General features: G+C 45.7%; 1 protein-coding gene across 1 annotated transcript in view; it reads right to left on the bottom strand.

Moving 5' to 3' along the window:
- Nucleotides 1-26,816, bottom strand: part of LOC126278391 (putative transcription factor SOX-15) — a 253,345-nt gene that overhangs the window by 8,844 nt on the left and 217,685 nt on the right. The window contains exons 2-5 of the mRNA XM_049978489.1: nt 25,145-25,638; nt 21,086-21,382; nt 18,741-18,992; nt 16,044-16,221 (exon numbers count right to left, since the gene is read on the bottom strand). Coding sequence (XP_049834446.1) covers nt 16,044-16,221; nt 18,741-18,992; nt 21,086-21,382; nt 25,145-25,638 — 1,221 coding nt within the window. The remainder of the gene's footprint in view (nt 1-16,043; nt 16,222-18,740; nt 18,993-21,085; nt 21,383-25,144; nt 25,639-26,816) is intronic.

The raw sequence follows: 26,816 nt of genomic DNA, 5'->3' as shown, positions 1-26,816 counted from the left end.
AAACACTCAAAGAGTCATTTTATCCGATTTCCGATTGCAGTCTAACTACAAAAGGACGAAAGACAAGCAGAAAATCACACAAACAACTATCACAAAATATGTTCATGTAAACAAATGCACAGATGTATCTGAAAGTGAAAATAAATTCTCGAAAAGCGTTGTGGTAAGCACCAAAAATTAAGTAAATGGTGCAGTTCTCCTTACTTAAATTAGCTCTATTACAGCCCCCACTATACCTATCCCCCACACAAATGATAGATACGCGAGAGCCGTACAATGAAGACAGGTAACTGCACACCTGCGTAACAACTTCATATGTTAAGTCTTCCAGTTTCTGATGAAGTCTCGGTTACGTGACTCTATTGTGGAATCGCTGCCCACTTGTTGCGAATCAAATGGATCATGACGAAAGTGCCTTTATTTTAGCGCGCAGGTTTAGATGGAATGCGTAGCGCCGGTACAGGGTGAAGTCTTCGTGGACAGGCAGCGAGCTGCGTCGAGAACTCGCCCGGCTCCTGGACTCACGTAGCTCGCGTTCACAGAAGCCGCGCAGAGCCGCAAATTATTACCTGGTGCGCGCTCCGAGCACGTAGCACGTAGAGCCGCGCCGAAGACGTGACGTGACGTCCACTCCCGCAGGAGGAGAGCGTATTACCCAGCAGCTCGCGGGAAGGACGCCGAATATTACGAGCTGCCGTTGCAAGGCATTAGTGGGCGGGCTTGTCGAGAATTAGAGAGCGCCCCGTGTGTGTGTGTGTGTGTGTGTGTGTGTGTGTGTGGCTGTAAATTCATTGCATGCCGATTGTGCGAGCTTGCGAGTGAAACACGGACCACATCAAGAGCAAACTGGATTCCAATGACAACAAACTATATTGACCGAGGATGTAAGTAGTTTTCGATCCCAGTGAATTCCATGGCTGGTACCTCACCCAGCTCTGCAGTTATTAAAAAAAGTCAGCAGAAGATACTAAAAATGAACACACCTGTTACTACGCAAATTTTGCTACGTCGCTCAGATCAGTGTGCAATTGTGTTTATACATTGAGCAGCCGGAGTTTATGACCACCTACCGAATAGCCGGTATGTTCAGCCGGCGCGTCATGGCATGCAAGGAAGGAGGACTTAGGTCACGTAAGGAAGGGGGCCTTGATGGGTCTCCTGGGCTTGTGACATGGCGCATTATCTTGTTCAAAAATGCCACTGCTGTCGAGAAACATGATCATCATGAAGGGGAGTATGTGATCAGCAGCCAGTGCACGATACTGCTTGGCCGTCATGTTGCCTTGCACGAGCTGCACTGGACCCATGGATGTGCCCAGGTGCATGTTCCCTAAAGCATAATGGAGCCGCCGCCAGCTTATCTCCGTCCCGCAGTACAAGGGTCAAGGAATTGTTCCTCTGGGAGAGGACGCATTTTCGCCCTCCCATCGACATGATGAAGAAAGTATCAGACCATGCAATGATCTGGCACTGCGCCAACGCCCAATGCCGATGGGACGTGCCTATTTCAGTCGTGGTTGCCTGTAGCGTGGCGTTAACACTGGCACATGCATGGGTCGTCGGCTGTGGAGGACCATCGTTAGGTATAATCGGTGCACTGTGTGTTCAGACACACTTGTACTCTACTGAGCATTGAAGTCTGATGTTAGTTCCGTTACAGTTCGGCAACTGTCCTGCTTTACCAGTCTGCCCTGTCCGGCGTAAAGCCATGCGCCGGCACGCCAGGTGGGATCGGAAGAGCAGAGAGGGTTGTGAGACGGCGTCAGCCAATAGCGCGCTGACAGACCACTCTGTATGACAACTGGCCAACAGCGGCCTCTAGGCGAAGAGAACACAAGCGCCGCACCGACTGGCCGCTGTCCAGTTCGCCGACTTCGACAGGCGGCATTAAGAATAGGCGCTTGCATAGCAGCGACTTATGAACTGTGTTACTTCTCTTGTATTACGAATTGTATATACTGAAGAGTTTGCTTGCAACACATCACTGTAAATCATCAAAGTTAAGTATTGTCATTTATCTTACTGTCGTAAAAACTCATTAATGCGAATTGCTTGAATTGTTGTCTAGCGATCCGAGAAAGCAGGTTTTCTAGGCACACCATATTTAACGAGTCGGCAGGAAACAACACGCCAGCCTACGGCGTTCGACATCTGTAATGTGACGTGGCCGCCCAACTCCAAGACATCTGGACTTGGTTTCGCCACGTGTTGAAGACACTTACCACAGCACTCTTCGAACACCCGTCAGGTTGTGCAGCTTCCGAAATGCTCGTGCCGAGCCTCCGGACCATCACAATCTGTCCTCGGTCAAACTCAGATAGATCGCCCGCCTTCCCCATTCTACACACGAACTGCGCGCTCACTGATACTACCTGCAACTTTCGTGCGTCTGACTAGCAGTCATTCCTCGCCAGGTGACGGTGGACGGGTTTATATCGATAGCAGGTCGGTGGTCAGTGTAGGTAGTCAGTGCAGGTGTGTTACAGAATAACTTATAACATGTTAACTGGGATGGCCGAAACCAGTTTTGTCAAATTCAAGATAATTTTGTTACCTCTGAATGTGTACTCGATCGTTGTAAAAGTAATCAGGAAGAAAAAATTCGCAGTAAAAGACTGAAACTTGTTAGCTGTCAGTTACACTTTTTTGTATTTGACTGGCTGAGTCAAAGAAAAAAATAACTACGCTTGAAAAAATTGTGCAAGCATTTTACCTGAAACAAGTGTTTGGAATACACATTCATTACAGCTCCCGAAAGCATCATACGAAATTCCTGTGTCTACCCATTATTTACGTCTGCAATGAAATTATTTGTTGCGTCGCTAGTACAGGGCATACATTTGGAAATGGAAGGTTCAGATGAGACGTTTAATTCTGGTATAACTACGTTTCACTGCTTTCTCCATTTTTGTTTGTTTGCTTTTATGTTTTTAAACTTCCGCGATACGAATATCACGCACGTGCACAGTGGTATGAATGGCTCTTATGTATAGTTTGCCACAGAAGCATCGTAGAGCTATTCCCCTCAGACTTCTAAATGTCTAGAGTCAGTCTGTATGTTTTCCGATCTTAGCATCATACAATGAGTCTATTATTCCCTATGAGTCTGTTAGTCGTGTAATTTGCACTTGCACAGTTTGAAAGAGAGTTTTGTTTACGAATTTATTTACTTTGATGTCTTCTTATACGGTCCCATAGTTTAGACAGTGCCAGGTTTCGCTTTAATCGACGCTGATGATGGGGTTGATTTCGCCGTGTTGTCTGTGCCTTCAGTGATAGCAGCGGTCTCGTAGTTGCTCATTGGTGGTGGCAGGCTTTCTGCATCATCTGATGTCAGGGATGCAGAGGCTGACACAGCGACATACTGTGGCGAGGCGGTATTTCTCTCCTCGCAATTATTCTTGATTGATGGCTCGGATGTTGAGGGGCTGGGCTTGGTGCTGTGGAGGGATCACTGACATGGGGTTGTACTATTCGCTTGTGTATTAACGTTTGTATATCCACCAGAGACGAGGCTTAATGGCTCAATGTAACCCCGAAACTTTGCATTGTAGTACGGGGTTTTGTGATTCGCCTGCGTGTATGGAGCTATAGCTGGTCCTGCTATTGCATAATTTGGGTCTGCGTAAGCATTTTCTGTGCCATTGTCTGATAAATCCCCATCATGGAGTTGCCCATCATTAGAGTCATATGGTATGTTCCGACCAAATGGTGCCCTTTTTTTGTGATTTCTGCATTTCCACACATGAGCATTTTCAGCGTCGTATGGGTCTGTATTTGTTCTATAGGTCTGTAAGTTGGAATATTTGTTGCAGAGTTCAGAGTTTATTTGTCGTGTATTTATATTTCCGTTTATGATTGTGCTATGATGCACTTCTCCTGAGTTTATAGTTAGGATCTAGTCTTCTTAAATACGCCGCAGCAGACTATTCTGAAAAGTGGCCCATTGAAAGAATTCACGTTTCAGATGCCTTGTAATCTCATAATTAATTGAGCCTGCCAACGTCATATCATCGATATATTCTGTAGTGTCTACGCTGCCTAATCGGACAGCTTGTATATACCTCAATGCAGTGAGAATGTCTGTGTTATGTTGGTTTTCATTATGTAGACGCACTTGCCTTAGTCATGAGACGGCTCTGTGACAAGGACGTCGTTGAGGGTGATTTGTACCTGTGCTGCGTCAATAACGTTTAGCGGGTCCTTCATAATTTAAAGTCCATTTCAGTGTCAAGGGAAGTGTCATGATTGTGTACCCCTCATGTCACTACTATATTTGTCCATTTCTTAAGTTTTCCTTTCAAACAGTCTCTCCAAAAATTGTTGATACGTTAGGCATCTTGGTCCACCATCTTTATAACAGCCTTGCCTACATCTGACCTGCATACTGTGTTCGGTCTCGTTGCTGGCTTTGGGGAGGTGACTGAAGTCCCAGCACTTGTAACACTTTGTTATAGCAATAAATAGATAATTCTGGAAGAGGTGGTCTTTTTTCAGTAGATGTCTTCTTACATGTCAGTTTCAAGTTACATTTGGAGTGACTTCAGTCACCTGCCTGACTGTTGATCGAATCTTTGGTCAAGTTCTGAAATGGAGTTTCATCTCTGTTTCAGAGTCGGCAGGGGTCAAATAGTTGCACAGGTTGTCATACAGTTCTCCCAGGAAAGACTGATCTGCTGCAGTTGACTTGATGGATTGCCAATAACGGGTGTCTTTTCTTGTCTTCTCAGAAGTCACTAATTTTTGTGTTTCCTGTTTGAGTTAACGACTGCGTGAGTGACTGATGGGGATGACATATCCTCAGAGTTAAATTTTGACGGGAACGGTCAGCTTTATGACTATACTCCACGCCGTGTCCTCCAACGGAGATTCGTCCGTTATCTCATTCGGACCCTGAACGGCACAACAATACTCGTGTAACCCACAAATATTCGATGGACAGTGTTTTGAAGCTACAATCTTTACAATTGTAGATCAAATGGTTCAAATAGCTCTGAGCACTACGGGACTTAACATCTAAGGTCATCAGCCCCCTATAACTTAGAACTACTTAAACCTAACTAACCTAAGGACATCACACACATCCATGTCCGAGACAAGATTCGAACCTGCGACCGTAGCAGTCCCGCGGTTCCGGACTGAAGCGCCAAGAACGGCTCGACCACCAAGGCCGGCCCTTTACAATTGTAGTACTGCCACGTCTGTGTATTTTCACAACACAGCGTCTAGCAACAATTTTACCGGAATTAATTTTGATCTTGCACACTTTTCACTAAGGAGTCTAAATACGAAGTTTAAAAGTAGCTCAGTGCGGTTTGGCGTCTACGGTTCCGGTGATCGATCCCGGGTTGTCCCTGTTATTTAAAGAACCGTTCAACTCTGTCAATGCTTCGTCTACGTGAACAAATGAAACTGCCCTTGGTTGGACTGCACTTTAATACAGAGCCACCTATACCTAGCTGACTGAGGTGATTGTTTAGTATGAGAACTGCACTGGGGTACCACTCTCGTAGAACAACGACTGGTAAATATCAGGTGTAAACTACTACCTTTGGGTTAATGACATAACATTTTTTTACCGGTGTCATGAAAGTGCATCACCTTCATTCTCCGCTCTATTAGTAATCGCTCTACACAAAGGATACATTAGAGGTGAGTCGCGACGAGGAAATAAATGAAAAGTCGTCAAAAGCGATAACTCTGGAAGACACCAAAAATAAAACAGCAATTAAAAAAAGTAGCATAACGGGTAGTTAGGGGTGGATGTATGCATCAATCGCTTTCCGATACGCAGACGTCATCCGATGGCACTTCAGAACGTCCAACATACACTTGCCCCAAATTGTTTTCGACGAATTCGTTTTGTAGTAGCCGGGCAGTTCGTGGCTGCTCGGATCTATTGAGCAGGCACTGGAGTTAAAGTCGACATACAAATTCACTAACGTTAACGTCGCCGTTGCATCTCCGAGACTGGTACTCACATGAACAGTTACGGCGAATTCGCTACTGGAATAACTGCACTAACCTCCACGTTTCCCGCCACTAAAAATTTGCACCTAACAGATGTCTTAATAAGTGTTATTACAGACTACACAAATAAATTTACTTAACGTTATTTCTCCGAGTTACATTTTATAACCAAGCACGGGATTGAATTTCTATTCGTAAACAGCTCTCCTTGACTGTGCAAGAGTTTAAATGAACCGGTTATTCTTAATTGTTGTTTATTACTGGGTGATTTAGCACCACTAATTCCAAAGTGATTAGTATTAACTTTGAAATTTTTCGCCGCAGCTGGCGGCCGAGACACAAGGCGAGGCTTTCTCCGTCTGAGAGGTGAATAAATCACTCTAATATGTCAGCGAGGGGCTGTATTTCGAGCGCAAGTTGTTTATGCGCTGTAACTGAACGCACTTAACGATCGTCTGTAAATTACGGTTGTTTTCAGGAAGACGCGGTTCGCAGTATATGAAGGTTCTTAACGGGCAGAGTGCAGTCGTTACGGTATGGGCGGAGGCAAATGAGACGGCGCGCAAGGACGCTTTGCACTGCCGGCTCGTCTCGCCGAGCGGGTAATACAACGAAGCGTGCTCGCAGAAGGGAGAAGATAAATAAATACTCGCAGACACTCACTTTGAAGTTAGACTTACTTGTAACTCTCAAAACTAAAAGTTGTTTTATGAAGCGGATAAACGTATTTGTTTAAAATGTTTTTTTTGTTTTGTTTTTTAATATTCTAAGATTCAGGTCTTTTTCATCGAAACAGGTGTTTCTTCGCAAAGTTCTGAATTAAGTAGAGAACAGGAGTTACAGAAGCTGATCCATGAGTCTCAGTTCAAATTCTGAGAAATATACGCAAATTAACTAACTGCAATGTTGTCCAAAATTAAAGCAACAACCATAAATTTTACAAAGTAGCGTTTATTTTGCCATAAAACAGTATAAACAGGCGATAGTAAAGCAGAAACAATGTGAATAATACAGAACGTAAACATCTCCAACACATGTTCTTGGTTTGTCCACTGGTTAATGTGCTCAGTATGTGGTGTGACCATCTCTGGCAGCAGTACAGGCCTGACATCGATAGGGCATGCTGTAAACAATGCCATCAATCTCAATAACGCCCATTCTTCCTGTATAGCTGCTCGGAAGTCTTTGAGAGTGATACGTGGATGCTAACTTGAGGTCGCGCGCTAGCGTTCTCGCTTCCCACGCCCGGCTTCCCAGGATTTTCTCTGCCTCGTGATGGCTGGGTGTTTTGTGATTTCCTTAGGTTAGTTAGGTTTAAGTAGTTCTAAGTTCTAGGGGACTAATGACCATAGATGTTAAGTCCCATAGTGCTCAGAGCCATTTGAACCATTTTTGCTAACTTGAAGCAACCCATACTCCTAATGCATCCCAGATTCGCTCTACGGGATTCAAAACGGGGGAGCGACCAGGCCACGCCATGCGTTCAAATTCTTCCGTTTCGAATGAGGTCGAGTATTATCGTTCATCACTACGAAGCCTAGGTCCACAGCAGCTCGCAACAACCGCACATGAAGTCCCATTATCTTGTCACGATACCTGCCAGCAGGTAAACCTTGCCGATTGAACAGTACAACTTCATGAAGAGGTGTTCGAGCGGTCACCTTAATCCCTGCCCACACCATTAGGGACGCTCCTCGATATCGGTTTCTTTCCACATTGTTTGGGTCCCTAAATCGTGTTCCACGTTCCCTACAGATGCGAATCCGTCGAGAATCACTCTTCACACCAAATCGGGACTCGTCTGTGAAAAGAACATCGGGCCACTGTTCGACCGCTCAGGTGGCATGCTGACGATTCCACTCTAGACGTTCCCTTCACTGAAGACGCGTCAGAGGTACACATACAGCAGGTTTCCAGCAATAAAAACCACTCTGTAAAAACCTGTGCATCTTTTGCTTCGACACAACACATGCAATTGATGCTCTGACGTCAGATGCCAGTTGTGCTGTGCTAAGGCAGTACCATCGTCCCTTTACAACCAAAAAACTGTCTTTTCTTTCTTACGTCACACGTGGTCGGCCCTGCTCTGGTCTTTGAGAAAACAGTTCCGTCTCTATGAACTGTCGCCACGTCCGAAACAGAACGATTCACGTTAAGGCATCGGGCCACATCAGTTTGCAACGGTCCTGCTTCCATTCTTCTTATGTCCCTCCACCGCAAAGTCTGGTAAGCGTGTTCACAGTGCCGTACAACACCGTTTGTGACTATGTACACAGCGATTATGGATTTGGATTACTCGGCAAACATTACCCCGCTTAATAGGCGCCCTGATCTTATCGTACGGACATCTTTGTATGACTGTATCTTTAATTAGGCACAGGACCGTAAAATAGACGTTTGCTGCTTTAATTTTGGACACCAGTGTATGTGACGACATCCTGCTAAGGACTGTTGCCCTGTCCTATGCTAATGTCGTCACAGAACGTTAGTACTATGCTACTTACAGATAGCACATCTCTCTCCTAGTCGTTAATGCAGGTTTCCGCAAGGCTACTACTCCTTCAAAGTTCTATTAAAACGTCCTCGCGAAGCTGAGTGTATCCTGTTCTTCAATTCTTGCAACAAGAGAAAGCCTTTGCCATTCACAGGAATCGAACAGCCAGGTCATTTGTGTTGCAAATAACCGTGTAAGTTGGGCAGTGGTTAATACACTGGACTCGCATTTGGGAGGAGCGGAGGTTCAAATACCTTCCCAACCAACCAGGGTTTTACATTAGTTTCCTTAAATCGCTTAAATCAAATGTTGGGATGGTTCCTTTGAAAAGGACACGGACGATCTCCTTCCTCATCCGAGCTTGAGGGCTGTCTCTAAGCATCTCGTCGTCAAAGAACTCCAGCCCCTTAGCTGTCGTCCATTTTGGAAGGCGATCAGACGAGGCGACTTCAAAAAGTAGGTAACAATTTATTGTGACTGAGCAAATAACTCTTACTAAACGCTGAACTACATATCAGAGTGACACAGATACATGAGACTATTTTGCAGCATAGTTACGAAGTCTGTAAACAACGATAGGAACGCTCTATCAATCGTTATATTCCTCGAGGTAGAAATCCGCTTGTTGGTCACGGCGACATTCGAGAACCGCTGTGTCACTGGAAAATCTCTTTCCCCAGATGTTCTTTCAGCTTGTCGAAAAGATGGAAATCGACTCGTATAACTGGTTTCTGTACAAATTGTAAACACCTTTCGCTCCGTGTACTGGACCCCTTCCCCCTTCAGAATTTTAAAGAGAGTATTCCAGTCAACATTGTCAAAAGCGTTCTCTAAGTCTACAAATGCTTGAAAGCTAGGTTTACCATTCCTTATTCTATTTCCTAAGATAAGTCGCCGAGTCAATATTACCTCACGTGTTCTAACACTCTTACGGAATCCAAATTGGTCTACCCCGAGGTCGGCTTCTACCAGTTTTTCCATTCGTCTATAAAGAATTCGCGTTAGTATTTTGCAGCTGTGTCTTATTAAACTGATAGTTCGGTAATTTTCACATCTGTCAACACCTGCCTCCTTTGGGATTTGAATTATTATATTCTTCTTGAAGTCTGAGGGTATTTCGCCTGTCTCATACATCTTGGTCACCAGATGGTACAATTTCGTCAGGACTGGCTCTCCCAAGGCTGTCAGTAGTTCTAATGGAATGTTGTCTACTCCCGGGGCCTTGTTTCGACTTGGGTCTTTCAGTGCCCTGTCAAATTCTTCACGCAGTATCATATATCCCATTTCATCTTCATTTACGTCCTCTTCCATTTCCATAATATTGCCCTCAAGTTTGATTATAGTACAGATATTTGCCGTACCTCCCCTAGGGACCACATTGAACGGTTATGACAGGTAAATAAAAATTCTGATCCTAAACGTAACTGTAAAAAGTACAAGATTTGGATGCATGTGAAAGATATAACCTTGTAAAATTGGAAGGTTATTTTGAAAATACAAGCTTTGTACTCTTTGGCGTAAGTTAAAATTAACTTCCTGTTTATACCGTTATTCAGGTAGAGGATATTATGCTCTTAATGAACTGCGTGATTCTTTTCGAAACACCGAGGACGAAAACCTTGCAACGGGGACAGTGGCCACCTTCACAGCAGTTGGTTTCGAATAATCCTCAATCAGTATACCGAGAAGTCTCGAAATCTGTGGCTCGTAGGATCTGGCCTCTCCCTGTTAGTTCTGGAGAAAGTCTTCAGACCGTTCACAAAGCCCGTAGAGCCTCTTATGATCCTGAAGAAGAATCATTTAATCTGAAACGTACAGCCACATTTTCTATCGGAATGGGAACTGATATTGATATTACTTTAAATTCTTCTATTTCGAGCAAACACAACGTGCTTGTGTGAGGAACTGGTAACGTTGTTGAAGTTGATGAGGTGCGTTCAGATGCGAAGCCTTCCTTCTCTCGGGAACCGGTTGTTTGGAGGAGTGCGGCTGCTATCAGCAGAGCAGAGCTGGTGTCTGCGTGCCCTATCTGCCGTGTGCCCCAACCCGCCGCCTGCGTGTCCCAGTTAACGGCCTCCACAGCGGACTGCGCCCAACGGTGCGTGGACGTCTCTCAGGCGCCACAGCGAGACAAGCAACACTGCGTCTCTGGCCGCCAGCCACCAGCTCTGGGACAGTACTACGCCCTCTACGTCTTAAGTCCGCAAGCCACTTCATGGCGTGAGAACCGCTACCAGCCCACTCCCCACCACATTCTTGTAGCAGTCAGGAGTGCTGCGTGTGAATAACAATATACACCACTGGCCATTAAAATTGCTACACCACGAAGATGACGTACTACAGACGCGAAATTTAACCGACACGAAGAAGATGCTGTGATATGCAAATGATTAGCTTTTCATATCATTCACACAAGGCTGGCGCCGGTGGCGACACCTACAACGTGCTGACATGTGGATAGTTTCCAACCGATTTCTCATACACAAACACCAGTTGACTGGCGTTGCCTGCTGAAACGTTTTTGTGATGCCTCGTGTAAGGAGGAGAAATGCGTACCATCACGTTTCCGACTTTGATAAAGGTCGGACTGCGCCTTATCGTACAGCGACATTGCTTGCTCGCGTTGGTCGAGATCCAATGACTGTTAGCAGAATATGGAATCGGTGGGTTCAGGAGGGTAATACGGAACGCCGTGATGGATCCCAACGGCCTCGTATCACTAGCAGTCGAGATGACAGACATCTTATCTGCATGGCTGTAACGGATCGTGCAGCCAAGCCTCGATCCCTGAGTCAACAGATAGGGACGTTTGCAAGACAACAACCATCTGCAAGAACAGTTCGACGACGTTTGCAGCAGCATGGACTATCAGCTCGGAGACCATAGCTGCGGTTACCCTTTACGCTGCATCACAGACAGGAGCTCCATACGATGGTGTACTCCACGACGAACGTGGGTGCACGAATAGCAAAACGTCATTTTTTCGGATGAATCCAGGTTCTGTTGACAGAATCACGATGGTCGCATCCGTGTTTGGCGACATCGCGGTGAACGCACATTGGAAGCGTGTATTCGTCATTGCCATACCATGACGGTATGGGATGCCATTGGTTACACGTCTCGGTCACCTCTTGTTCGCATTGACTGCACTTTGAACAGTGAACGTTACATTTCAGATGTGTACAACCCGTGGCTCTACTCTTCATTCGATCTCTGCGAAACCCAACATTTCAGCAGGAGAATGCACGACCGCACGTTGCAGGTCCTGTACGGGTCTTTCTGGACACAGAAAATGTTCGACTGCTTCCCTGGCCAGCACAATCTCCATATCTCTAACCAATTGGAAACGTCTGGTCAACGGTGGCCTAGCAACTGGGTCGTCACAATACGCCAGTCATACTCCTGATCAACTGAGGTATCGTGTTGAAGCTGCATGGGCAGCTGTGGGTACTGATTGCGTGAAAATGTAATCACATTCAGTTCTAGTATAATATATTTGTCCAATGAATACCCGTTTATCACCTGCATTTCTTCTTGGTGTAGCAATTTTAATGGTCAATCGGAATTTTAGCTGTACACTGTTCTCCTTTTGAGTTTCTTGACTTCCTCTAGTAATCTTATTCGCCTTGGTTCCCACATTGGCGAGCAGTATACACAATCGGTCGAATTACATTTTGTTAGGATTCTTCCAAAGGATCTTAGACCGGCATCTCTTCACACGGTCGTTCACCTTAGACTGCCACAGACGATGAGCCCTAGGTATTTTACAGTTGTTACTGTTTCTAGGGACTATCGCCTGCAGTTTAATTCGAACAGTAGCGGAGCGCCGCCTGTTATGCACAGTACATTACATTTATCTATGTTCAGCTTCAGTTACGATTCCTGGCATCAAGCGCCGATGTGTTTCAGGTTTTCTCGCCGATCTGTTTCAGGTTTTCTGCACTTCGGTACGGATTTATGACGTTATATCTTTCCTAAGGACAAAGGCGTATGCCAGGTACGGCCTCATGGAGCGTCCGACATTATCAACTAGATCATTAATGTACACTGCTCACGACTTTGGGCGTCTGGCATAAACCACTGACCAATAATTGAGGACTGGGTATATTACCAAATTACCTTTATCTTAGCAAACTAAGATAGCAACAGAACATCATTGTATCCTCGATCGTATACATAAAAAGAACTGAAAAGTGCTACAGATGTCGAAAACAACCACAGCACCTTGGACGAATCTGTCTATTTCCTGGACAATATTTCGCAAGTCCTCTCACCGAGCGGCGTCTCCACCTTGCCTTCAGAGGATATCTGTGGTCTGTGGCCAGTGACGAAGTTCCCAGTTGACATGGAATCGAAAGAACTGAAGGCGTACTGCGAGATGTTGTCGTGTCATTTAGGACACTAGAACAGGTCTGGCTCGTAACGTCCTTTCTCCTAAGCTGTTCATTACAGTCTGATCGGACACAACAGCTCCAGTGGCACTTCTGAAATCGTGTTGTAGTGGCGATATCCATAACGCCACAACGCAGAGAAGGCCAGATATGTCTTAACATGGGGTTGTAATGCATGGCCAACCTTGTCCAGCTCGCCTTGTGTACTGACCTGTGTCCCTGTAGCGTGTTCACAACCTGTGGGTGATATATGGAGAGGCATTGGCATGTGGAGTACGTGACGGAAAGCCCATCCTTTTTTGATCAAACAGACCGCCCTTGCAAGCTGCACTGCATGAAGATGTTGCATTACATATGCTTGGTCGAATACAACGTCCACAAATAACAACTCACTAGAAACCATTGGGACTCAGGTACTCACTTCCTTCAGAGGGGTCACCTGACACTGTAATGAATAACACAGCCAACAGATGACGACAGATTTTAATGTTGGTTGGTTGGTTGTTTTGAAGGAGACCAGACAGCGAGGTCATCGGTCTCATCGGATTAGGGAAAGACGGGGAAGGAAGTCGGTCGTGCCCTTTGAAAGGAACCATCCCGGCATTTACCTGGAGCGATTTAGGGAAATCACGGAAAACCTAAATCGGGATGGCCGGACGTGGGATTGAACCGTCGTCCTCCCGAATGCGAGTCCAGTGTCGATTTTAATGTTGCCTGCATTGAAAGCGAAGAACTCAACCCATACAATAAGATAACAGGTACTGCCTGTATCAAAATAAATTTAACATAACGGGAGTTGATACAATAGTTCTCCTAAGTCTTTTGAAGACTGTACCACGAAATCACCTTTTCGTTTCTGTTCGGATTTCTTGAACCAAGTCGCAATTTTGGTTCGATGCTCAGTTCAGTGAACAACAAAGCAAACTGTATCGAATGTCCAACTGAAATTACCTGTTACGAAATCTGAGCTTCATTAGAAGTTAATGGACAAGCGCTTACAGATAGATGAGAGCTGCGTGGCGTGCTGTGTCGGATAGCTGAGTCTGTAAGACGACTGCCTGCAGAAGGTAACCACTTTTATTCTTTTAGCAAGTTTCCCAACAGCGTCCTCTCCACCCAGAGACAGGGACTCGTCCTGAAATGTTTCATGCATTTTGAATGCAGTGGTCTGGCACCCGCCGGCGGCGGCGGCGCCGGCTGCGCGGGGAGATACGTCGCGATAACGGCGAGGGCCGGCGCGACGCGGCGCTTATTGCGGACGTGGCTGCGTTTCGCGGCCAGATTTACGAGTGGGACTTAATTAAGTGGCACCGGCGCCACCGAGGTTAATAACGACGCCAGCCAGCTGCTTCCAGCATATGTCGCGATTGCTACGGACGAGAGCTACCGTGCTACGCCGCGGGCCACCTGCTGCTGCCGCGTGGGACGGACGTTTGGTAATACTGCAGGGGGCGATAGGACAGACCGGCGCCATCTAAATGACACCCACCGGCAGGCAGAACGTCGCTACAGCCTGCTGTTATGAGCTGTGTCGAACAGAGTTCTGGCGTTATAGGCCATCTGCTTTCCTTATCTACATTGAAGAGCCAAAGGAACTGGTACACCGCAACACGAGATGGCATGGATACGACTAATGTCTCAAGTACCGCTGGAGGGAACTGACACAATAAATCCTGCAGACCCGTTCATAAATCAGTACGAGCAGGATCTCTTCTGAACAGCACGTTGCAAGGTATCCCAGATATGCTCAATAATGGGGAGTTTCGTGGCCAGTGGAAGTGTTTAAACTCAGAAGAGTGCTCATGGAGCCACTCTGTAGCAATTCTGGACGTGTGGGGTGTCGTATTGTTCTGCTGGAATTGCCTAAGTCCGTCGGAATGCCCAATGGCCGTGAATGGATGTAGATTATGAGACGGTATGCTTACGTACGTCACCTGCCAGAGTCGTATCTAGACGTATAAGGGGTCCCATATCACTCCAACTGTACATGCCCCACACCATTACAGAGCCTCCACCAGGTTGTTTGCAGATGATGCTGTCATTTATCGTCTAGTAAACTCATCAAAGGATCAAAACCAGTTGCAAATCGATTTAGAAAAGATATCTGAATGGTGCAAAAATTTGCAGTTGACCTTAAATAGTGAAAAGTGGGAGGTCATCCACATGAGTGCTAAAAGGAATCCGTTAAACTTCCGTTACACGATACATCAGTTTAATCTAAAGGCTTGAAATTCAACTAAATACCTAGGAATTACTATTAAGAACAATTTAAGTAGGAAAGAGCACATAGAAAATGTTGTGAGGAAGGCAGACAAAAAACTGCGTTTCATTGGCAGAATACTTAGAAGACGCAACAGGACTAGTAAAGGGGCTGCCTACACTACGCTCGTCCGTCCTCTGTTGAAGCACTGCGGGGCGGTCAGGGAAGCTCGCCAGATAGGATTAACGGGATACATCGAGGAAGTTGAACGAAGAGCAGTAAGTTTTGTATTATCGCGAAATTGGGGAGGGAGTGTCACGGACATGATACAGAATTTGGGATGGACAGCATCAAAACAAAGGCGTTAATCGTTGCGGCGGAATCTTCTCACGAAATTTCAATCACCAACTTTCCCCTCCGAATTCGAAAATATTTTGTTGACGCCCATCTACACAGGGAGAAATGATCATCATAATAAAGTATGGGAAATCAGAGCTCGCACGGAAAGATATAGGTGTTAGTTTTTAAGAGCGCTGTTCGAGAGTGGAATACTGTGAAGGTTGTTCGATGAAATCTCTGCTAGGCACATAAATGTGATGTGGAGAGTATCAATGTAGATGGAAATATAGAATGACCTCCTGATTCCGAAAACATAAGTCATGCGAAAGCCAACTTGCGCTTTTCTCAAGTAAAGTACTGAAAGCATACAGTACATTTATCTAAAGGACAGAAGGGAACACTTTCTTCCAACTATTACATCGTAAAACGGGATATGTGCATGGTTAGGGATCTTGTTAATAGCTAATGCAAGACTGTCTTGTTTTTACAATGAGAGGTCGCAAAATGATTGTAATAATTGTGAGTTTATAATTATAATATGTGTATATGTTTTGAATGGTGGTCATTGTTTGAATATTTAACACGGACTGAGTAGTGTGTTGCCACAGAAGGTAACAGAGTGTTGCCCTGGTGACCACTGGATACTCACCTTGATAGGCGTCCGCAGCCCTGGTGTGGTGGCCGTAGTGTGGTGAGCTGCTGCCGGCCCCCGGGTACCCGCCAGCCCCCGACAGGTACGTGGCAGTGGCCTGGCCGCCACCCCCGCCACTGCTGCCCGCCGTGGTCGTGGCTGACGAGCTGCTGCTCTGGTACAGGTGCTGGTTGTCCTGCAACACCACATGGCACGCGTCACTACACAGTGCCCTCTTGCCCTCTGGACGTTTATTCACATGTCGTACACGCTCATCTTTATGGAACTCCACTGTTAAATACAACGAGAAGAGCAGATCAGAGGCTACAAGAGCAGTAAAGGAAACACAAGAAAAATTCGGAGCAGGACTTAAAATCCATGGAGAAGAAATTAAAACTTTGAGGTTCGCCGATAACATTGTAATTCTGTCAGAGACAGCAAAGGACCTGGAAGAGCAGCTGAACGGAATGGACAGCGTCTTGAAAGGAGGATATAAGATGAACATCAACAAAAGCAAAACGAGGATAATGTAATGTAGTCGAATTAAATCGGGTGATGCTGAGGGAATTAAAGTAGGAAATGAGACGCTTGAAGTAGTAAATGAGTTTTGCTATTTGGGGAACAAAATAAACTGATGATGGTCGAAGTAAAGAGGATATAAAACGTAGACTGGGCAATGGCAAGGAAAGCGTTTCTGAAGAAGAGAAATGTGTTAACATCCAGTAGAGACGTAAGTGTCAGGAAGTCGTTTCTGAAAGTATTTGTATGGAGTGTAGCCACGTATGGAAGTGAAACTTGGACGATAAATAGTTTAGACAAGAAGAGAATATAAGCTTTCGAAATGTGGTGCTACAGAAGAATGTTGCAGAATAGATGGGTAGATCACATAACTAATGAGGTATTGAATAGAATTGGAAAGAAGAGAATTTTGTGGCACAATTTGACTAGAAGAAGGGATCGGTTGGTAGGGCATATTCTGAGGTATCAAAGGATCGCCAATTCGGTATTGGAGGGCAGCGTGGAGGGTAAAAATAATAGAGGGAGACCAAGAGATGAATACACTGAACCGATTCAGAAGAATATAGGTTGCAGTAGGTACTGAGAGATGAAGGAGGTTGCACAGGATAGAGAGCTGCATCAAACCAGTCTCTGAACTGAAGACCACAACAACAACAAGAAGAGGAGGAGGAAGTGTCTGTCACCGTGTAAGGAGAAGAAATGGGTGTCGATTTGGAGGAAATGACGCATTCAGTGTTAGAGTCTCAGTCTGACAAACCCTCGCGAGGCTTGTGGTTAAACAAGGCAGAAGACATAGACGCAAATCCTTCAGAATTTCTAAAATCATTAGGAGACGCGACATATATTCTGACCGAGATTTGGGTGAAGGTCGGGAATGGCTATAGGGGCCATGAACAGCGATTCGCCGAGTGTGAACAGCAAGACATTAAAGAATAACAGGACAACATAGACGCCACAGCAGAATAATAAATTCCGGACAAGTGATCCAAAGAGCGAAAACCCTAGACGCAGCGAAATCTGAGAGGAAAACCAACAGTATGAAGCGAAAACAATATGAAGGCGCAGAGAATACGGAAGTCGAGGCAGGGCCACAGCGCAGGCAGCTACAGAGCGCGGCCGCGAACAGCAACTGTCTGTCCGGACGGGTGTGGTAATGCAGCGTGGTGACATCAGCACTATGACACGATGATGCTAGAGCTCGCAGATGGAGCAGTGCTCCTTGCGGCCGAGTTCGAGATCCATGCCCTCTGGCAGGCTTTCAAACTCACACAGAAGTAGTATCAGAGTAACCAAACGACTATTGACGTTGGTATGTAGAGTCTAAGATTCTGGATACTTAAACTGGTCTTTCGCACAATCCAGAAGCTATAGGCAGAAACGCGAGATTACAATCATATTGACAGTTCACGCATCCAAGTTTTTTGATCGGAACACTATGGAGCCGAATTGAGAAAAGAACGAAGAAAATATAGTTCATTAGAGATGGAGGATATCCTCGGATTGGGGAAGGAAATCAGCCATGCCCTTCAAAAGGAACCATATAGGTATTCACCTTAAGCGATTTAGAGAAACCAAGGAAAAACTAAATCTGAATCACCGGACAGGGATATGAACCACTGCTCTCCCAAATATTAATGCAGTGTCTCAGCACTGCGCCAACCCACGCAGTGAAAATGGAAAATAGATGGGACTTAACATCGGGGGTCATCAATACCCTAGAACTTAGAACTACTTAAACCTAACTAATCTAAGGACTTCACACACATCCATGCCAGAGACAGGATTCGAACCTGCAACCGTAGCAGTCGCGCGGTTCCAGACTGAAGCGCCTAGAACCGTTTGGCCACTCCGTCCGGCTTACAGGATGTGTTGACCCAAAGAAAGCACTTGACTATCTAATGTAGCTCCTCAGAAAAATAGAATGGAAGGCGAGAGGCAAGTGTTCGGATTAAAAAGGGCGTATTTGTGTGACAAAGGTTGTTTGCTTGCCAAAAATGGAAACTATTTAATAGGATTAATAAGACGATATTTGATTAAGTTACAAAATGATGGCAAACGGAGAGGTTTTCACTGACCCTAGAGCAGTCTTCAGGGATTTACTATTAGGAAAACTTAAAAAGGGTCGGGGAGCATCGGAAGAATGGTATAATACGGCAGCGTTTGTGAGACGGGATGATGCTGTTTTGCGCTGCCTACCTGCGAGGTGGCGACGGGCGGGTAGAAGGTGCCGGTGATGCCGCCGCTGTGCTCGTAGACACGCTGGTTGGTGCACATCATGACGACGCCGCCGTTGCTGAGCCCCATGGTGGCGATGGTGCTTCCGGCAGGCGCGTGCGTGTGGTGCGCGTGGGCGTGGTGCGCGTGGGCGTGGTGCGGGTGGCCGTGCTGGTGCAGACCGTGCCCGTGGTGGCCGTAGGCGCTGCTCAGCATCGACTGGTGGCGGTACACCTGCCGGCACACTCAGAGTAACCCAACAGCTCCGGATCGACTCAGCCTGGCGACACTGACCTTGGAGTGGAGCCGTCACGAAAATGTGAGATGAGGTAGTCACCAGTAGCCTAGTCCTAGGTCTGGGTCAGGCTGTGAGGTAACAGTCTGGTCGTCCATGTACAAAGTCGATGAATGTAATGCCGTGAGAATGAATAACCCTAATCCTTGTCTGAGAGCGGTTTACACATACTGGATTCCGATAAGTGGTGTATGTCCGTCGTTTTTCTGACGTCACGGGTCAAAGCAGATGGGTGATATCACCAGGTTCAATACTTCCTGACCAGTGGTCTTATTTTGTCATGATAGTGACCTAACAGGCTTGTACAAAAGCAAACTTCGACGCAAGGTTTATTTTGTTACGTTTTATGAGGATGAAATTATCTTCGTTGAAATTATCAGGCACTTTCTCAGTGATTCGGGAGAAGCGTGTCATTTGGCGAGATTTACATCTGTCATACACTACGCCGGAACTGAAACTGGAGTCATGAACAATCACGAAAGTTCCATACTCATTATCTGTAGAAAAATTAGTACAAAAAGGAAAGAAAGGAAAGCATATCGTTATAAAGTAATGGACGTAGTTGTCGGCATTCTGATGAAGCAAGCTTTGTACTCCTGGACGTTAAGCCGCTGGAGCGTGTGTAAATGCGTAGTATATGAGTCTCTACGCCTGTCGCTGTAACTTCCTTGGAATATCTTATCGGCAAATGATAAAATCTTTTCGACTTTCTATACTCATTCAAAGCACTGTACCGCACTCTTCAACACGATGTAGTACTGCTTCTACTGCGACGACCATCAAGTGTAAAAAGTGGGTTGAAAATTTAGCATCTTACCTCCTGATAAGCTAAGGATGTATCGGCAAACAAGAGACGGAGCGTCATGCAATTATAATTTACACTTGCCAAACAAGACAGCTGTGTTCCCAGTCTAGGCTGAAAACCTGGATCTAGATGCTACTGGGCACTTACCAACTGACAGCTTTGTCAGGAAAGAAGTCCTCAATAAGTGACTTACACATTACTGTAATATAATTGTTTATCAGATCGGCTCTGGCTGTAAAGACAAATTTCCTATTGGTTAACGTTATTTATAATTTTAAAAAATTTTTATCTTCGTAACACAATACAGTTAAATGACAACGAAATTTCATCTCATTTCCTCGCTTCGAAACATTTAAGATGCGAAAAATTTTGACGGCAAGTCTTTCCAAATATGAAGATCCATTAAGACCCAAGGGAATAACAGACAAGCTGCGAGTGCCCACTGATTTAAATCAATGGGTTGAAAATCTGTGCTGGACCGGAATTCGAACCCGGGTCTCCTGCATAATAGAAAAATCATCTGTCCACTTTCTCCATTGATTTAAATAAATGCTCACTCGCAGCAGTCAATGTCTGTAATTCCTTTGTTTCTTAATTGATAATGGCTGCTGGCTCAAAATGGCTTCTGTCGTTTCGGACATATCCGAAAGAACAAATATACTGCATATGCACGTCAACTGTCAGCAGCGGTTTTGGAGAAACTTTGGAAACATGTACAGAATACTCAAACATACCGTCGGCCCTCGCTTCTTTGCATACACATGGCAAATACAAATTAACAGTGTTCTCTATTCGACACACTTGTTTTATTGGCAATCATATTTACCTAGTTAAGTATGATGCCTGTACCTATTAATGTGATACTTTTAACTCTTACGCACTCTGTCAGTGAATGAGAACTAACGTATTTCCTTTTTATTAAACTCCAATCAAAAGTCGTAATGCCACTTGCCCTGTCGATTTTTGCACATTTGAACTGCCAACAGGATGTCTCTAAGTCCTGTCTCGTCGATCGAATCTCGTTTTTCATTCATTTACCAGCGAACCTAGAAATGCTTCGCCACTGCTAAATATGATTTGGATTTGGAAATACGCTCTAATCTGGGGTATCTGAGGTCCCCAGGCATCTTTGTCGTTGATGACTGTTTATACCTCCGGGGGTCTATCCCTACAGCAATCATGAAAATTCTGAGTAAAAGCAGAGCTCAGGTGGTGCAAGTGGCCTACCTGCTGCTGGTAGGCGCGCTTTTCCTCGCTGAACTGAAAGTTGTCCTTGTCCTGATCCATGGGCGACATCTCCGGCGTGGGCAGGGCTGCCGCAGTCACGTCCTCCATGAGGCCCGCCGCGGAGCTGCTGGATGCAGAGGAAGACGACGCCGAGGAGCTGGGAGGCGGCGGCTGCTGCTGTTGCTGCTGCTGTTGCTGTTGCTGCTGTTGTTGTTGCTGCTGCTGCTGTTGCTGCTGCTGCTGCTGTTGCTGCTGATGTTGCTGCTGGTCTTGCTGCGAGCGCGGACTCTCCTCCATCTGTCACATCACACGACACTTAGCATCTGCCAGTCACGTCTCTCTACTGTTGCCAAGAATGAGCAATTGATTTCTCCGTTCCCCATGACAGCTTTACACTGATGTGAAAATGTAACTGCTGCGGAAGTTCCTGATCAGCCTCTTGACAAGGGCGGGGCTAAAACTTCGACAACCAAATGGCAAAAAACTGCTACCTGGAGGTTATGATTGAAGTGCAGCTACTTACAGAGGTCCATTGTGGGCTGTAACTGTAGTGGTGGCAGCGAAACGTGATAGATATAGCTAACACGTCAGTACGGTACCGATTTACACTAGAAAAAAAATTAGTTTCAATTTTTGCTAGCAGGCGCCAATTTCGGACCGTGAATGCAAGAAAGACGTGTAGAAATGTTTCCATATGTTATGGATTAGTATCGAGACGCAGAGACAAAAGGCCAAACAAGTGAGAAAGGCATAATGTTGATTTTATTACTAACCGCTGCTTACACAATGAGTCCAATAGGAGCATCGGAGACGTCGATGAAATGCTGTACAGAGCCAGATTTGCGACTGGTGGCCAAAATTAGAACAATTTTTTTCCAGTGTAAATCGGTCACGAACTAACGCATTAGCAATTCTGCCAAGTTCCACTTCCGTGTGGTAATTACAGCCCACACTGGCCGTCCATGCGTAGCTGCATTTTAATTATAACCATACTGCACGTACATAAGAGACTCTATAGTAACGTTCTTGACCTTATATCTGTATGCAGCTGAATAAATGCCCCTTATATTTTCATTGAACTGAATTAAGTAAAGATTTACATTTACAAGTAGCGAATTTCATTAACATCCACTGTCATTATACAAAATTTTCAACCGTGTTATTGAGATTAGTTTGTTATTGAGGTTTGTTTTCGGCAGTGTTACCAACTAATTCAATATTTGTGTGATTTCTATTGTTAGTTATTTTATATTGTGCTTTTTGTAGCTACTTTACGTATATTGTCATGTTTAGTAGTGGGATGTTAGTTATAATACTGTATACATACAAACTGCATAGACAAAGAAGTTCTAAATCGTTAATAGAGTTTTACTAGCGATTGAGGACAGATACATCAGCTACATTAAATATTTTAATATGATCTGGTATGTACAACACCCAATGTTTCTCTAGAGTTCGCAGTAAACCAACAATAAGATGTATAATGAACTAGTTAGCAATTTTATAAAGTTTTCTATTACCTCCACAAATTTCAGGCATTTGTATATGTTAAAAACTTTAACCTAATATGAGAAGTAATTTGATTGTCTCACTATACGGCAACGTTATATTGCGTTCTTTATAGCTATAATAAAATTAACGGCCTACTATTGTAATACTGGAGGATGGCCTGCTTTGATTTGGTTTTGCCATGACTGGCATGCCGAGCAATATGACTCCTGGTTGCGACAGCGGCTTGCGTTCATGTAACCATGCAGCCGTCTACACTTCGGTTTCTGCAGTTTTCCTACCCAGCCTGCTTCCCATTACTCCTTCGTTCAATCCAAGATGGTGCTCCTCTCTTACGACCTCGTCGTCGACGGCACGTTACAATCAATCTTCCTTCCATCGCCAGCAGAATGTTAACCAGCGAAGTGTCGCACCATCTTCCAAGAGATGTGATAGTACGAAGATAATGCATCACAACCGTATATGGAGAGGCCACAGAAAGAAACCGCATCAGACATCTCACTTCACAGTAGATACGACTTGCATCTACTGTAGACATGTCGCACCTAGCTACGTCGCCACCTCCACCTACGCTCTGCTGACAGTCACAAGCAAATATCTAATACTTACTTTACATAGGGTACTTACAGAGAGGGCTTGCCGATAGACATTACTTTTCAAACGAACGTCGTATAAAGATGCCAAACAATGTAATATCTGTATGGTATTGAAATGAAATAAGTCCGCTTCAGACTGGTATCGAGGCAAAGACAAGTTTCTAAGCTGTCGCCCTGCATTAATAAGTCAGAGGCCTGGTTAGAAATGACGTCGGTTCCGCTAGACTGTCTAAAAGACAAGGCAGGAAGCAACTCTACATTTAGCCTCTGCTCGGATACGTCAGCAAAGACATTTCTTCCAGCACTGCTGAGACATGTAGAAAGACAAGGAGCTGCCTGCCACACAAATCCCACATAGATAAAGCAGGCGCTCATGACAAGCCACACACATCAGTACCTCGCTCAGCTAATAGCCCCTTGGAAATTTATTGTCCCAAGCGTGATTGGGAAGATGGTGGAGGCGATTGATAGTGTCCACAAAACGGCACCTACGGAAGGCAAGACGAATGAGTTCTCAATGCAGTGTTGGTCTAGAAACAGGGGAACGACTTAGTGAATGAATGGCGCCTCCTCATTCCCGTGTCGGTGATCAGATATCAAGAACGCAACTCGAGCTGCTAGTTATGAGTGGTTTGTCCAAAAAGTTCCAAATGCAGCATTAAATGACTTCTGCAGTATATTGAAGGAAAATCAGGGACTAATTTACTCAAAATCTTTCCACGATTTTCACCGACTGAGGAGTGATGCAGGATGACTCCGACAGAAAACATCAACCTTGAACCTTCGACAGGACGGTTACCTCCGAATGTGAAGAGGACGACGCGGATAGCTAACCTTTCTGAGTGAATAGAGGGCAACAAAAGAAGTGTAATTCTACGAACTTCGTAGAACTCCATTGTTACTGCACCAAATTGACCTGCGTAATCTGGGCAGACTGTTGCGAGTTGATTCATTCATCCTAAAACATTCTGCCAATACTGATGCTGTGCATTGTTTGGATGGTGTGCTGAACGTTTTCTTGTAAATAAAGTTAGTATTATATTGGAGTGACTGACATTTTAGCAAACATAACGACGGAAAAATTAGAAAGCAAATTAAAGTTAAGGAAGAAACGATTAAAACTTGAAAATTTGTTAGCGACATTTTAATTCAGCCAAAGACTGCTCATGGCTTGGAAGATTTGTTGGCGCTTCAGTATATAAGCGTTAGGAAACCTTTTGTGAAAGTCTGGAGAGTATCCTTGATAAAAATGAAGAATGAACTACAAATATTTCAGAGAAGAAGAGAATAGACGCTTTCTAAATGAGGTAATGCACAAAAATGCTGAAGATTAAATGGGTAGATCGAATAATTAATGAGGTGGAAGTGAATCGAAATGGGAGAAAAAGAAATTGTGGTGCAACCTGACTATAAGATAGTATCATCGAAGGAACAGATCCGACGCAAGAATGAATCGTCAGTCCTTTAACGGTGAGTAAGCAGATTCAAAGGGGTGTAGGTTACAGTACTTAAGCAGAAATGAAGAGAGGTGCCCATGTTAGACTGTGGTGCAGAACTGCGTCAAACCTGTGTTCGAACTGAGGAAGATAAAAACGTGTGCAAGCAGTTTCGACTGCAACCGCAAATGATCAGATTTTGGAGCAGATGGAAGGAAGAGTGCCATTTTTTCTCAAAACGTTTCACGAACGTCTTCAGTCAGGGAGAGATATGCGAGAACAGAACGGATAGTCCGATTGGAAGGTGTTTGCCCACGAAATAAATTGAGGAATTTGCGGGTAAGTGCGGCTAAGGAGGCTGATATGCAGAGATACGATGTGCAATTGAACGACGTTTCCAACCAGTTCAGCTGGTAGACCTTATTGAAAGAGCACGATGAATTCGGCCGCATTCGCCGCTACAGTGTGTGAGGTGTGTGTCAGAGCTACTGGTAGACTGGTGACTCGGGCTCACAGACCTGTCCGTGCGACTGAAGCAGCGGCGAGGCGGCACTGGCCATCCTGGGCGCGAGGCGCAGCGACTCGGAGGGCTCTGGCGAGGCGTTGGGCGACGCCTCCGGGGTGTGCATGAGCGGCGTGTAGGGCGACCCGTAGAGCGGCGCCTTGGCGAACGCCTGCTGGCCGCCCCCGCCGCCGCCGTACTGCGGGTACTGGCCGTAGCCCGGCACGGCGCCGCCGTAGCCCGCCGCCGGCAGCTTGGGTGTGGCGGCGCCGTGCCTGCGCGCCGCCGGGGAGGCCGCGCCTGCGCCGCCGCCCCCGGCCGCCCCCGGGCCCGCCCCCGCGCCGCCGCCGCCGCCCCCGGAGGGCGAGGGCCCGCCGCGCTTGTTGTGCTTGCGGCGCCGCGGCCGGTACTTGTAGTTGGGGTGCTCCTGCATGTGGATGACGCGCAGCCGCTCCGCCTCCTCCACGAACGGCCGGCGGTCCTGCGGCGTCAGGCTGCGCCACTTCTTGCCTGCAACACCACAGGGCCAGCAGGCCCGTCACCACCAGTCCCGCCTGCTGCTCCGCGTGCACCATTACCGTACACAACTAATCAATCACATTCAATTAGGTCACAATAGACATTAATGTATAAGCAGTAGTCAAATAAAAAGGAGACAGATGAGGAAAAAAGAACGTAACTGTTTATTATTTCAAAATCCATGGCCGTAACTGTTAATACATTCATGTCACTGTGAGACAAGACGATTAACGACTCCGTGGAAAAATGTTTGCGGTTGCCTACGGAACCAGAATTATACCCAGGCGTGCACCTCTTCGTCCGAAGTAAATCGACGGGCCGACATATTGTTAAGATTGTGTCGACTACGCTGCACAAGTTTCGCAGGGAAGCCCATACCTATCCTCCATACAGTCCAGATCTCTCCCCACGACCGCGCGGTCTGGGGCGCCTTGTTAAGGACCGCGCGGCTACACGTCCCCCCTCCTCCCCGCCCCCCTGCCACCGCCGGAGGTTCTACTCCCTCGGGCATTGGGCGGAGGGTGCGTGTTGTCCGTACTGTTAATTAGTGAGTAAGGCATACGGCCGATGACCTCAGCAGTTTGGTCTCATAGGAACTTACCACAAATTTCCAAAATTTCTCCCATGCGATTTGCATACTTTTGGAGCCCTTACGAGGTTCACTCGTGATTACAGTCATAGTTCCGCAGGCAACCTCAATCATTTTTCCATGAAAGCTTCTCTCACAGTGGGACAAGTGTATTAAGAATTCTGGAGGTTACTTTCGAAATAATAAACAGTTTAATTACATTTTATGGTTCAGTACCTCATTTGGTAAAAACCGGCACCCTTACAGGATTACTTTGTTGTCCATCCGTGTGTCTGTCTGTCCGTCCGAATGTTGAAAATCGTTTTTCTCGGGAACGGGGCGACTTACCAAGTTGCAATTTATATCACAAGTTGAGGTCTACAGGCCCTTGGCTGTGTAAGAAAGTGAAACTACTAAGTCAATGCAGTCAAATGATACTGCCATGTCTGTCACATATTTTGAAACTCAGAAACTTAGTCATAAGGACCTGCAGGGTATGTCGCGTTGACATAAAATTGTGAAATTTAGCAAGAGGATAGTTTTCACAGCTTAACTTAAGGGAAAAAAATCATAACCTGTTAATTTGTAACTACATCACACG

Source organism: Schistocerca gregaria, chromosome 6, assembly GCF_023897955.1.
Source record: "Schistocerca gregaria isolate iqSchGreg1 chromosome 6, iqSchGreg1.2, whole genome shotgun sequence".
Taxonomy (NCBI): Eukaryota; Metazoa; Arthropoda; class Insecta; order Orthoptera; family Acrididae; genus Schistocerca; species Schistocerca gregaria.
This window is presented reverse-complemented; position numbering and strand designations above follow the sequence as displayed.